This window comes from Pelophylax lessonae (assembly GCF_965119305.1).
Source record: "Pelophylax lessonae genome assembly, chromosome: 1".
Taxonomy (NCBI): Eukaryota; Metazoa; Chordata; class Amphibia; order Anura; family Ranidae; genus Pelophylax; species Pelophylax lessonae.
In genome coordinates, this window is record NC_138768.1 from 555,101,878 (window position 1) to 555,115,750 (window position 13,873).

General features: G+C 44.6%; 1 protein-coding gene across 1 annotated transcript in view; it reads left to right on the forward strand.

The window, feature by feature from the left end:
• ACSBG2 (acyl-CoA synthetase bubblegum family member 2) overlaps window positions 1-13,523 on the forward strand; it is a 31,636-nt gene extending 18,113 nt beyond the window's left edge. The window contains exons 11-15 of the mRNA XM_082255791.1: window positions 922-1,155; window positions 2,863-3,080; window positions 4,733-4,872; window positions 5,726-5,972; window positions 13,290-13,523. Coding sequence (XP_082111917.1) covers window positions 922-1,155; window positions 2,863-3,080; window positions 4,733-4,872; window positions 5,726-5,972; window positions 13,290-13,402 — 952 coding nt within the window. The 3' untranslated portion in view covers window positions 13,403-13,523. The remainder of the gene's footprint in view (window positions 1-921; window positions 1,156-2,862; window positions 3,081-4,732; window positions 4,873-5,725; window positions 5,973-13,289) is intronic.
• The last annotated feature ends 350 nt before the right edge of the window (window positions 13,524-13,873 follow it).

Consider the following 13,873-nt stretch of genomic DNA (forward strand, 5'->3'; position numbering starts at 1 on the left):
TTTAAAATATACCTGTGTTTTCTATCTGCATTGCCTCCATCCTCATTGCAGAGCGTGATGTCACTGGAAATGCAAAGCAGGTGAATGTTCAAGAAGACGCTCTAGTCCTTTGCTAGTGTCCTCTTGCAAAGTTGCATATGCTCTGAATCCCCCAGGGTCCAACTGGAATGAGATTGAGATGTCATCCTTGCCTAGGCACCACAGTCTGAAGGGGGGGGGGGGCACACATTTACAGGTCCATTTTTACACCTGCTTTATGGGTGAGGGCGCCCAAACAGTGTAAATGGGGCTCACATTTCCTTTTTTTTTTTTTTCATATCGCAATGTGGTCAATACTACAAACTTACTTTAAAGAAGAAACCTGTTGACATGTAGATTCCATAGGTGGCCTCCTACCCATTTAAATGCAGTGGGTAGTAGTGGTGGGGAGTAGGGACTATTGCCTTACCAATAGAAATCCAGCACTAAAAAAAAGCCACTTTGCGCAAGTCTTTTGCATGATGGGTAGATGGACATTTTGTGCTTGTTTTTGGTGCATACATGCTTGTTTTCAGCAAGCTGCTTTGGAACCAAAACACGCACCAATAGCAATGTGCCCCTCCCCAGCAAAGCTCTGCTGTTGCCTGTTGTGCGCGTGTCTGTGTCGTCTGTGCGCGTGTCTGTGTCGTCTGTGCGCGTGTCTGTGTCGTCTGTGCGCGTGTCTGTGTCGTCTGTGCGCGTGTCTGTGTCGTCTGTGCGCGTGTCTGTGTCGTCTGTGCGCGTGTCTGTGTCGTCTGTGCGCGTGTCTGTGTCGTCTGTGCGCGTGTCTGTGTCGTCTGTGCGCGTGTCTGTGTCGTCTGTGCGCGTGTGTTTTTTATATGTAGTAGGAAAAATGTTATGCATTATTACAGAACCTAATAAGTCCACTATTTGTCACCATAGTGCATCTCCACAACCAATGAAGTATCATGTGGCGAAAAAATTGGTATTTAAGAAAGTGCGCAAAGCTCTAGGACTGGATCGCTGTTCAAAATGTTACACAGGAGCGGCCCCAATCACTAAAGACACCTTGGAGTTTTTCCTCAGCCTCAATATTCCAGTATATGAACTATATGGAATGAGTGAGAGTTCAGGTCCACATACAATCTCTTTGCCTGATGCCTTCAGAATCATGAGGTATGGCATAAAATCTGTTTACGCATTTTCAGTTTTTCAAACAGTGCCCGCTTTAAAATGTCTATCTGCATGTGAATAATTTTGTTAGAAATTTGTGTATCTAAAAATGTACCCTGTGAAGGACTGCACTGAACTAACTTTGCCTTTTACACTGCGAAGACCACTGAATTCCCTAACTTATCGTTATCCAAAATCTAGAAGCCATGTCAAGAGTCAATAAATCTCTGCAGTGGGGTCAGGTCTGTGATTTTGTAGCATTGGATAATCTAATTGATTCATGCGATCCTCCGATAATTAAAATGTATATTGATGGACAACTTCTACTGTGCATGTCCATTCAGTAATGGCCATGTAAATGACTATACTCACTGCCATTTCTGGTGGGACTTTTTTCCCTGGTTTTTACTCTTGTTGCAATAAGTGAATTTTCACTTCCCTGTTAGTAGGTGAGACCGAGTGTCTGTGCTGCTTCTTGGTAATGTCCACTCAATAACTGTTCATTGTTATCTGAGAAGGCAATGGGGAAGTTTTGTGGCAAAGAAGTTTTACACTGCCATGTCCAGGCCACACCCAAAGTTTTGGAGTGGACTATAGTAAACTGTATTAATTTTTTTTTTTTTCGCAATATATGTAGAAAAGATTAGATTGTGTATATATATTTTTTGTTTTTTGTGTGTGTATTATACATACATACATATATTCTAATATCTCCAGAGATGAAGTCTTATTTGCCCATTGCATGCACATGTGGAGCTTCCAGATTTGCAGTTGAGAACAATTATTTGGGCTTTAAAGCTCCTTCAATGAGCCTGAGTGAGCTGACAGTGTTGTATACCTTTTTTATTTTGTTATATTTTCTCCACCATTTCTCTGTGGTGACACGGTCTGCTTTATTAAAGTGCTCTAAATCCATGCCTTGCTTTAACTGTATGCATAGCTGCTGTTAAGTTTCCTCTTTTTTCTCCATTTGGTGCTTAATTTATTGTATGAATACCCTTCATCATAAAAGCGGTTTTCTCTGTACACTTGCTGTATTCATCTCCACTCAAGAACCCTTTCCATAGTTGGCTACCATTAAGGGGTACCGTACATTTTTATAGTTTTTTTCTTATCAGTTGTCTTTAATATAACTAATCTGTTACAAACTTGAATTTAAAGTGGTTGTAAAGGCACAAGATTTTTACCTTCATGCATTGTATTTATGAAGGTAAACCAGTGCAGCCCTCCAATACTTACCTGAGCCCCCTCTCAATCCAGCGATGTCCACAAGAGCCTTGCCTCTCCGGGGACTCACACTCCTGATTGGCCAAATGGCTGTGATTGGCAAAAGCCATTCAGGAGATGCAGGGGACATAGCCAAGATGCAGCTCTGTATTAGTAGACAGCCACAGCTCAGGAGCTTGCCTGCTTGGGTGCCCCCACAGCAAGCCTCTTGCTGTGGGGGGCACCCACCAGGAGCGTTGGCATGGAACCAGAGAAGAGGATCCAGGATGCTCTGTGCAAAACCATTACGTAGAGCAAGTAAGTATAACCTGTTTACTTTTGCCTCTATTAAATGTAGAATATATAGTTTCTAGTACATATGGTGTACTTTTTTTGGTATGTGCTGGGGTGTTAACATTTTTGGAGGAATTTCACTAAGGAGTTGTTAACCTGTTGCCACATTTGGTCCTCTTTCTCATTTCTGATTTATTTTTTGTCTTCTAGCTGTGGGAAAGTAATATCTGGCTGTAGAACAAAAATCTACCAACCAGATACTGATGGCAGTGGAGAAATCCTGTTCTGGGGACGCCATGTCTTTATGGGATATCTCAATATGGAAGATAAGACAAAAGAGTCCCTGGATGAAGAGGGCTGGCTACATTCAGGAGATCTTGGGAAGCATGATGATAAAGGATTCATGTTTATCACTGGGAGGATTAAAGGTGATTTAAGCTTCTTGTACGAGTTCCTTTACAAAAGCTAGATTCAAATTCGGAAATTATGAATGCATATCTTCCGTGGGTGTAGCTGTTTTCTGGCTGTTAAATTTGACTTTATAGATTAAATTGCATGCTCTTCTATTATACATGGCATTTACTCTGGTAATATATAGCAGTGTTTCTCAACTCCGGTCCTCGGGGCACACCAACAGGCCAGATTTTAAGTATTACCTTGGGGAGATGCAAACTAGAACACTGCACTCACTGAGCAGCAAATGAGATCACCTGTGATGTATTTCAGTGTTCTTGCAAACCTGGCCTGTTAGTGTGCCTTGAGGACCGGAGTTGAGAAACACTGATATATAGACATACAGGCTTAATGCAGGACTTGACCTAAAAGTTACTCCCCCCCCCCCCCCCCCCCCTTGGGGGTAACTGATTTTGACAAGTACCCGCTCCCCCATTTCAGGTCAGATTGCGAGTCCAGACCCCCCTTCTTCCCCCGCAGCCTTCTGGGACATATCACTAGTCCCAGAAGACCGCGGGATCAATTAGAAGGTGCAATTGGAAGCTGGCTGAAGATGCTAGTGCCTGTACCCAAAGCCAATAAAGAATTTGCTTGGGTGAAGACATCGCTGGATCCAAGGGCAGGCAAGTGTCCAGCAGCTACAGTATTTGGGGGGAGGGGGGGGGGAGGGAGAGACTGAAGATTCTCTTTAGGTCCAAAGGATTAGGGGTCTTGAGCTTAAGAAATCCATTTCTCCTACTCACATTACTGTTAGATGAGGTCAAGTTTTTTTATGCTGTTTTGCCTGTTCTCATTGCTTTACTGAATAAAAAGGATATGCATGGGAGCTAGTAAATGGTTTTTGTTCATGCTATAAGGTGATGGCCTATAATAAAGGGATAGTCTTAAATACTTTGTCCCAGGATTTGTGTCAGGCAAGCTTTTGTTGCAATAAAATGGTGAGTGAGGTGGGAGTTGGCTTTAGGTTTTCAACAATAAGCAGTTGACCCACAGTAAAACCTAACATTTACATTTGCATGTAGATTAGATAATTCTCCTAATCCTACCGGATTTAGCTTTTCCTGCAACTAAAGAGATTAGCTGAGGAAATGGCAGTAATGCTGCAAATTTAAAGCTGAACTCTAGCTTTTGAAACCTTTTACATTGTTTTGACCAAGATGGCCCAAACAAACTGTCCCTCACTAACATGTGAGGCTGCTGGATGTGCGGTTTATAAACTGTATGTAGATGCGGCTGCATTCAACAACATTCTGGGTTTGAGCCGAGACTTCTGTCTCATACCCGGAACACAATAGTTTCTGATTGGCGCTCAGCGATTTTAGAGAAAGATGTATTCTAGGAATGAATACAAAACTTGAGTGCCAATTTTAGATGCAGTGTTCCAGGTTCAACCCGAGATTTCCTGTCTCATACCTGGAACCGTGTTGTAGCTCCTCGGCAACATTTTTATATGGCACTACAACAGCCTCGCATGTTGGTGAGGGACATAGTTTGGGCTAGCTTGGCCCAAATGAACAATGTAAAGTGTATCAAAAGCTGGAGTTAATCTTTAATTATGTAAGAGAACAGTTCGTAATGTCTATTTTAAAGTGCCTTGATAAAACATGTTAATTTGATCTGTCCACAGAGCTGATAATCACTGCAGGTGGGGAAAATATCCCTCCTGTTCCCATTGAAGATGCAATAAAGGAACATGTACCAATGATAAGTAATGCCATGGTTATTGGAGACAAAAGAAAATTTCTGGCAATGCTGCTTACGCTGAAGGTAAGGGTTCCAAAATTGAAGTGTAAAGGTTTTTTGTCACGTTCTTTTATTTTAACCTTTTACATTTAGCTTGGCATTTTTTTTATTTTTTTATTTAACCCTTGCAATATGCAAGTAAATATTAAAATATGCAACCTTGACACTGTTTTCAGAGGGTGCCGGGCTTTCAAAGAGCCCAGAATTGTATGCATGCTGTTGACAGCCTGTTTAGACGAGGGACCTAAATTTAGTTAATACTTGGGCTGTCTGGCCTTCAGGAGTACCCCCCCTCCCCTTCCCCCCCCCCCCCCCCCTCTATAGGTTTACAAGACAATTTGAGGCCAGATGTCAGGCTGTTCTGATGCTTGCTTACCTCTACTGGCTGCTTTTAATTTCCCATTGGCCATTGAAACATCCCAGTATAGTGATGGGCCAATAGGAAAGTGTGGAGGTGTAAGCTTGTGACCAGCATCAACTCCAATGTTTCCTAAAAGAGAGGAAATGTAGCCGTTTCGCTGGGCCTGTTAGCTGCAAGTGAGAAGTATGAAGCTTTTTTTTTTTTTTTTTTTTTTTTTTTTTTATTGCAGAAATAAAATTAAATGTTCATTTTGGAAATTGTACAACCAGTAAAGTAGCAGTATTACCAGTGACATACAGGCTTGCATGGTAGTATTCCACTGTAAGCCCAGGCCATTTTATAATTTAACTCCATGGAGTTTGTGTAATTGACAGCCTTGGCTCGCAGTAAGTGGGCTTTAGTTTAAAAAAAAAAAAAAAAAAATTGACTGAATTGTTTTTTTTTTTCGATATCACATAAGATATATAGCTATAGATGGATATAGATATAATTATATAAATTTCTTTTATTTTTTAGTGCAATATGGACCAAGATTCTGGAGAGCCAGAAGATGATCTGACTACAGAGGCAATTGAGTTCTGCCAGAAAATTGGAAGTAAATCCACTAAGGTGTCTGACATTGTTGGGCATAAAGACAAGTTGGTGTATGCTGCAATCCAAGAAGGTGTTAATGCTGTAAATGAGAAATCCACTTCGAATGCACAGAAGGTTCAGAAGTGGCTCATTCTGGACAAGGACTTTTCTATTGGAGGAGGAGAGCTTGGTAAGGGAGAATGCACTTCGTAAAATATTGAGACTAAATTATCTGGTCTTTAAAAGATGTTTGCTGCATGCCCCCAAAACTAATGGGTTAAAATGTTTGTAAAGAGACCCATTGGGCTTAAAGTGACAAAGCTTTGTGTAGTGTGTTGTGTATTTTAATTAAAAAAAAAACGTATACTTGTCTGCGCTGTGCAGTGCTTTTGCGCAGAGCAGCCCCAATCTGCTTCTTCTGGGGGTCTCTTGCCAGCGCTCCAGGCTCCGCCTCTTCGGCAAGTGCCCCTTTAGAAATCTTTCAATGGGGCGCCCGTGCATGCTCACTTCTGAACTGCCCTGTCTGCATCTATTGACAGAGCAAACGGCTCTGCTCCTACCTAATGCTTTAGAACCACTTTAAGACCTGTACTGAGTATAGAAGCTGCCATAGCGAACAATCCTTTTTTGCAAATACTAGATACCTGGCAATAATTCTGATCAAATGTCTTCAGTAAGAGTCGATGACCTGGAACAAGAACTGTATGTCGATCAGGAGTTTTCGTTTTTGACCTGAAACAAATGTGCAGCAAGGAACTCTTAGGCCCCCTCTTCACACGGACGCTCAGGCTAGATCTCAGTTTTTTAGATGGATTCAGACTGAACCACGATGTCTCTGTGGGCAGATGTAAATGGATGACCCATCTGTTTACATCCACTTACATTGTTCTTTCAGTTCCGTTTTGGCCGGTTTTTTAAACTGAGCACGACACTTTTTTTTTTCCATCTAGATGGATCTAAACAAGTGAAAAATGATGCGGTTCCCTTTGTCAGTTTTTAGGCAAGAAAACCTTTTTTGTTTGTCACCTCTGATTTGGTTTCTGCAACGGCTAGTAAAAAAACGAATGTAGACTGATGTGAACTGAAGATGGATGAGCAAACTAATGTAATACGAATTCACATGAACCCTTTTGCTTAGTAAAAAATGTGACTAAACTGATGATCCCCTGTGTAAAAGGACCCTAAACTGCTTCCCCAACTAGGACATCCTCGGGTTAGGGTGGTTATACTGGGAGGATACCTGCAGTTAAAGGCAGCATCTGGTATCAAAATTTGCAGCCACCTGTTGCCGCCTTAAGCTGTACAGCCACTTGGTCACTTCTGCGGGTGATGAAAGGTGCCGTCCTTACTGGGCTCTTGTCCGAATGAGGAACCTGGGAGCGCTGTGGCTGCAGTACAGAGGGGAGGAACAGACTATGTTCATCCCTCTGTGACCCAGGAAACGAGACGTTTTTGGCTCTGTTTACCTAGCTGTTGGCAGCCAATCAGACTGATCTGTGTCTGGCTGCATTGAAGGCCAGAGGAGATATTTGGGGTCTGATAGACCGACCCTAGCTCTCTTTATAAAGAGGACCTGTCATGGCCCATGCTGTCACAAGGAATGTTCATCCCTTGTGACAGCAATAAAGTTGATACAAAATAATTAGTGTCCTATCTCTATCGTTCATTGACGGACGCAGTCTCTGATGCATATCAGTAGGGTTATACTGCCCCCTACAGGAGTAGGCCACTCGATAGAAAAAAGTTCTGGCTACGCCTATTTGCAGTCTCAGAGGGTACACCCTCTTTCTGCATAGGATGTCAGTTTTAATCTGTGTCTAGTCAGGAGTAAGGACCTAGTTCCCTGCTGGTATCTCTGGTCTAGGCCCGACTCTTAGCGTTCCTATTTGGCCAACAGCCCCCTCACTTCGGCGGAGAGGGGTTCTGTCAGAAGATGGCACCCGCCTGCTTCGGTATGGAGAGTAAATGTCCCCCCCCCCCCCCGGCGGATTTTGGGGTGGATGTGGGCCGTCTGGGACGGTTGGAGCCTCACAATCCTGGGTTCCCCTCTGTCCTGTCACGCACCCCCCTCCCCTCACTGCTGGGGGCTATTAGGCCTACTCCTGGGGGCTCGGACCACGTGGCAGGCTGCATGAGGGGGAGGCCAGTTACTTTAGGGCCCAACTTCCAATCGATCCTGTCCTGTAGTCTGGGGGGTCCTCAGTTGCTCTGCAGGACGCCATTTTCTTGTAGCCTCATGTGCTGAAATCTGCGGCCATCTTGGTACACCCAGCACAATCATTTTGCAGTGGCTTTTTCTAATAAGAATCGGGATGGGAGTTCTGGAGGCGTATAGGGTGGGCGGAGCCCCTACCTATACCCTGGGCTGCTCTTCATATCCTCCCCTTCTTGGACACGTGCTTTGCAGCCCTTCTGGGCCTCCTGGTGCATCTTTGGTACAATGAGTCTGGGGGTCTCTCTCTCTCTGCTGGGGGTCTTCAGTGCGCTTTGCCTGACCTCCAGGGGGGCAGTGGGACACTTTTTTTTTTTTTTTAACTTTGGCTGATGGGTTCCCATCTGACCCCCCCTCAAGGACCCGCAGGGCCTTCCGGACCCCAGCTGTCTACAGATGCCATTTCGGTGCTCCTGGAATAGTTTGTGTCCCTGGGTGGAGGTGGCCTTTAAAGGGCGAGGTGCTAAACGACCTTCGCCTACCCCTGCCTCCATCTGATGTCTGAGTCTGACTGAGCCACTGCAGACGCGGGTCTCCCAGCCCGTGTCCACCACCTCGCGCCCGGTCTCCTCTGACAGGATGACATTTCTACCTCCACTGCCGCGCAAGATAAGGCGCTGGTGGATGCACTGTTTGTATCTGTGCATGAGACCCTGAAATTGGGGGACGCAGGTGCGACTGGGGCGCAGGTTACGTTTTGGCTCTCACAAGCCATCCAGAGCGGCAAAGGTTTTTTCCCACATATTTTGACATGCTCCAAAAAGAATTGGACCGTCCAAAGCATTCCCCTGGGGTGACGAAGCAAGTTGCTAGAAGCTACCCTTTTGCGGAGTCCCTGATAAAGAAGTGGACCTTTCAGTCTCAAGACTGAGAGAGGCTACCATTATCCCAGTGGAGGATTCCCTGTCCTGTGTTTTTTTTTTTTTTTTTTTCTCCCCCTCGTCCCTCAGGGTCATTTGATGAAGGCAAAGCCCTTCAAGACTCCCTTGGGCGGTTCCAAGCGAATCTGGTCTGGGTTCTCCAGACCTGCGGACAAGACCTCCTCGGCCTGAAGGTGCGCCCTCACACATCTGGGGTGGGGGGGACATCTCTGCTGGTTCCCGGACCTGTGGCTTTCCCAGATACCAGACAAATGGGTTCAAGAGGTCATACGGTCTGGTTACAAGATAGTTTTGATCTGTCCCTCCGGTAAGGTTTTTCCTTTCCAATGTGCGACTGTCCCCGGATCGCTTGCTGGCGTTCTCTGGGGCAGTTCAGTACCTGGTTCAACGGGGGGTAATGGTTCTGGTTCCGTGTGCGTAACGTTTCCAGGGCTTTTATTCAAACCGGTTTGTTTCCCAGGATGGAAGGCAAGGTGCGTCCAATCCTGGCATGTTATCTGCTCAGGGAGTCTGATCGGTAACCTGGATTCCTCCAGGGACCAATGTTCTTAAGCTGAGAGCGTTCCTACTTTGCCTAGTCCATTGGACTGAGTACCTGCAGGGTTTACCAGTGCGCATTCAATCGGACAATGCCGCTGCCGTGGTTTATGTCAATTTCCAAGGGGCCACCAGAAGTGGCAGGCATCCTTTGTTGGGCAAAACACATTGTTCCAGCTCTCTCCGCTGTTCATATTCCAGGAGTGGAAAATTGGCAGGTGGGATTACCTCAGTCAACAGGCCTTGGATGCAGGGGAATGGTCCCTCCATCCTGAGGTGTTCCAGCAGTTGTGCATTTGTTGAGGCACTCCAGATGTAGATCTGTTGGCATCTCGGGTCAACCGCAAAGTACAGAGGTTTGTGGCACGCTCCGAGGACCTTCTGGCAGAAGCCGCAGACAGGCTGGTGGCCCCATGGGGTCAGTATCGGCTGATGTATGCCTTTCCTCCTCTCGGGTTGCTGCCAAAATTTTTTGGCAGGATCGAGGCGGAAGGGAATTCCGGTCATTGTGGCTCCGGACTGGCCTTGCCAAGCTTGGTACGCCGACGTGGTCAAGCTAGTCGCAGACGCTCCTTGGAGACTTCCTCTCAGGGAGGATTTACGTTGTCAAGGGCCAATCTTCCATCCTGCTTTACGGTCGCTGGCTTTGACAGCTTGGCTGTTGAAAGCCAGGTGCTGAAGGACAGGGGATTGTCTGCTTCAGTGATTCCCACTCTGCTTAAAGCGAGGAAAAAACGACTTCTAGGAAGATTCTGTGGAATTCGTATATTGGGTGGATTGAGTCTCTTGGACTCCCCCCTTGCTCTTACTCGGCTCACATTTTGGCTTTCCTTTTAATGGGGAGTTAATCAAAAGTTGGCCTTGAGTACTATCAAGGGTCAAGTTTCGGGCCTTAGCAATTTTTTTCTAAAGGCTGTTGTCCACCCATTCCCTAGTGCGTAACTTCATCCAGGGGGTGAGACACTTGGTACCTCCGGTGCGACCTCCGTTGCCACCTTTTGGACCTTATTTTGGTGCTGTTGGTTTTTCAGAAACCTCCTTTTAAAAGTATTGGTGGCTATTACTTCTGCGCGCAGGGTGTCGGAAATGGCGGCGTCCTGTCCTCCCTATATGGTGGTGCACAGGGATAAAGTGATACTTCGTCCGGATCCGTCCTTCGGTGGTTTCCAGTTTTCACTTAAATGAGGACATTTTTACCTTTTTTGTGTCCTACTCCTAAGCCAAAACATCCTAAGAAATTTGCACTGCATACTTTGGATGTGGTTTGGGAAATCAGGGTGTACTTGGCAACTACTGAGTCTTTTCGAAGTCAGATTCACTCTTTGTACTCACAGGTGGTCCAAAAAAAGGGCGGCTTGCATCTGTTGTGACTATTTCCAGATGGATCAGACAGTTGTGCAGGTTTAATCAATTAAGGGTCAGGTTCCACCTTTCCCTGTTGAGGCGCATTCTACTTGGGCGCCTAGTGCTTCCTGGGCTTTTCGCCATCTGTGGTTCAGTTTGCAAGGCGGCTACCTGGTCGTCTGTTCACACCTTTACCAAATTTTATAAGGGGGGATGTGCTGGCGTTTGCTGATGCCCCTTTTGGCTGCAAAGTTTTGCAGGCTGCTGTTTAGGGGGCTTTTTGGCCTTCCTTGAGGGTGTTTACTGTTTGTTTCAGGTTGGCCTCATCTTGTTTTTGAGTCCTATGTTGCCTGGTTGGCCATGTTTAGCCTTTAAGACTTGTTTTCTGCTGTTCCCACCCCTCATTTCATGGCACTGCTTTGGGACGCCCCTACTGATATGCATTAGAGACGGTGTCCATTAATGAACGATAAACTGGATTTTTGACTTCGTAAAATACTTTTTTCAAGTTCATTGACGGGACGCAGTACCTGCCCCTCTATTTTGAGTTGGGTTGGTGTTCCTTTTCTGACATTGCTTTGATACAAAACAGACATCCTATGCAGGAAGAGAGGGTGTACCCTCTGGGACTGCCCATAGGCATAGCCAGAACTTTTCTGTCTAGTGTCCTACTCCTGTAGGGGGCAGTATAACCCTACTGATAAGTTTGACGGATGCAGTCTCTGATGTATATCAGTAGGGTTATACTGCCCCTTACAGGAGTAGGACACTAGACAGAAAAGTTATGGCTATGCCTATGGGCAGTCCCAGAGAGTACATGCATAGGATGTCTGTTTTGTATCAAAGCAGTGTCGGAGAAGGAACACCAACCCAACTCAAAATAGAGGGGCGGGTACTGCGTCCGTCAAACGATGGAAAAGGATTTTACGGTAAGTCAAAAATCCAGTTCTTTTATTCATTTGACGGACGAAGTCTCTGATGCATAAGAGAAGGACTTTACAGTAAGTCAAAAATTAATTTTTTTTAGATTACTTTTAATTTTAAAGCGCCGTCGCACAATTGCGAATGCATATGCAAATCCCGCACCTGCCACACTTGTGAGGCATCATTGTGAACATCGTAGCTAGAGCAATTCTAGTGCCAGACCACCTGTGTAAACACCTTTTACAGGTTACCAGTTTAGTTAGTGTCACCTATGGAGAATTTTAAGTAGTAGTCAGGGCACTATTCCAGGGGCGTACACAATTTTAAAGCATGACATGTTATGTATCCATTTGCTTGGCATACCGTTTTTTTTTTTTTTTTTTACATTTTACCAACAATTGGATATTGTGTATGTGTGCTCTAAAATTAATTTTCCAAAAATATTGTTTAACCACTTCAATACCGGGCACTTTCCCCCCCTTCCCGCCCAGGCCAATTTTCAGCTTTAAGTTTCACTTTTCAGCTTTTAGCACTGTTGCATTTTGAATGACAATTGCGTGGTCATACAACACTGTACCTAAACCAAATTTGTCATATTTTTTTTCCCCCCACAAATAGAGCTTTCTTTTGGTGGTATTTGATCACCGCAAGGTTTTTCTTTTTTGCTACACAAAAAAACGAAAAGTTTGAAAGTTTTTTTTTTTTTTTTTTTTGTTTTTTTTTTTTGTTTTTTTTTTTTTGTTCATGTTATAAAATTTAGTAAATACGTTTTTTTCCTGCACTGATGAGGCCGCACTGACGGGGCGGCACTGGTGGGTGGCACTGATAGATGGCAATGATGGTGGGCGGCACTGGTGGGTGGCAGTGATGGATGGCACTGATGGGGAGGGCACTGGCAGGCGGCACTGATCGGGAGGGCACTGGCGTGCTCCCTGAGCCCTGATTGCCATCTCTGGTGGCCATGGTGGGCATCCCTGGGGGTCATGGGTGGGCATCCCTGGTGGCTCTAGTGGCACCCCCCCCCCCCCCAATGGTCTGCACTGGTAATCGATGCTCTGATTACCAGCACAACAAATGCTCTCGTGCCCACCGGGGGCGTGTCAGGATAATACAACCACCTTCCCGCTATATATATATATGTATGTATGTATGTATGTATGTATGTGTGTGTGTTCAAATTTTTTTTTTTTTTTTTTTTTTGCTAGAAGTGTCAGAATTGGTAATATTGAAGCTAGAGATGGCCAAGGTTTTGGAAGGTCAGCAGTTATGTCTCGCATGGTTCTCAGTACAAGCTTCCTTTTATCTGTTTGTTAATCTTTTCTAAGCACTGGATAGTATGAATTTTAACCAAGCTGGCATGTATGTAAATAAAATAACATTGAGCTGAGGCTAGCCACGACATTTGTAGCTCCTATGAAAGTGCTCCTTTTTTTTTTCCCCTGTCCATTTTGTACAGGTTTACATTGATCACTAGTTGTAAATGCTTTTAGTGTAAAAATAAAATCTATATGCAACTCTTTTGAAGCAATTTAATGTACAGATGTGACAAGGATGCATTTTTAAATTATGGTTAAAATTGTAATTTTTTTTTTTTCCCCCCCTCTACAAGGTCCTACAATGAAACTGAAGAGGCCAGTGGTGTCCAAAATGTACAAAGAGCAAATTGACAGCTTTTACCTGGATGCTGTAACCCCTTCTGACAACTCCATTCCAACCAAGTAGAAAAGTTTTTTCAGTCAGTCTTGTAAAGAGTTAGTGGAAGGCTCTTGGCAGAAGTGCATGAAGAAAACATGGTGTGAATATTTTTTCTGTAATTTAAATATAGATAATGGGGACATTTTTTTCCATCCAGTATCATCTCACCTTGTCTGTGTGTTCTGGCTAATTTGTCTCATCAGTGGGAGAGAAGATAATATGTTGGTGGAAGGGCAGAATTGGTTCTATTTATAAGTGCCTCCTGACTTAAGAGGGTAAAAAGCTCACTGGGCCCAAAATGCCTCTCTGCTTGAACAGGTTGCTGTTTACTGGCTGTCTGCATTGTATTTCTCAGTCTATTTGCAGCATTTGGCATGCGTGTAAATAAACATGCGTATGAAGGGAATATAAGCCAAATTCTGAACTGGGTGCAATCAGACTAGCTTTAGATTCTGATCCCATGCACCAAAAAGATGTAAAGTGTAAATGTGAGAATAT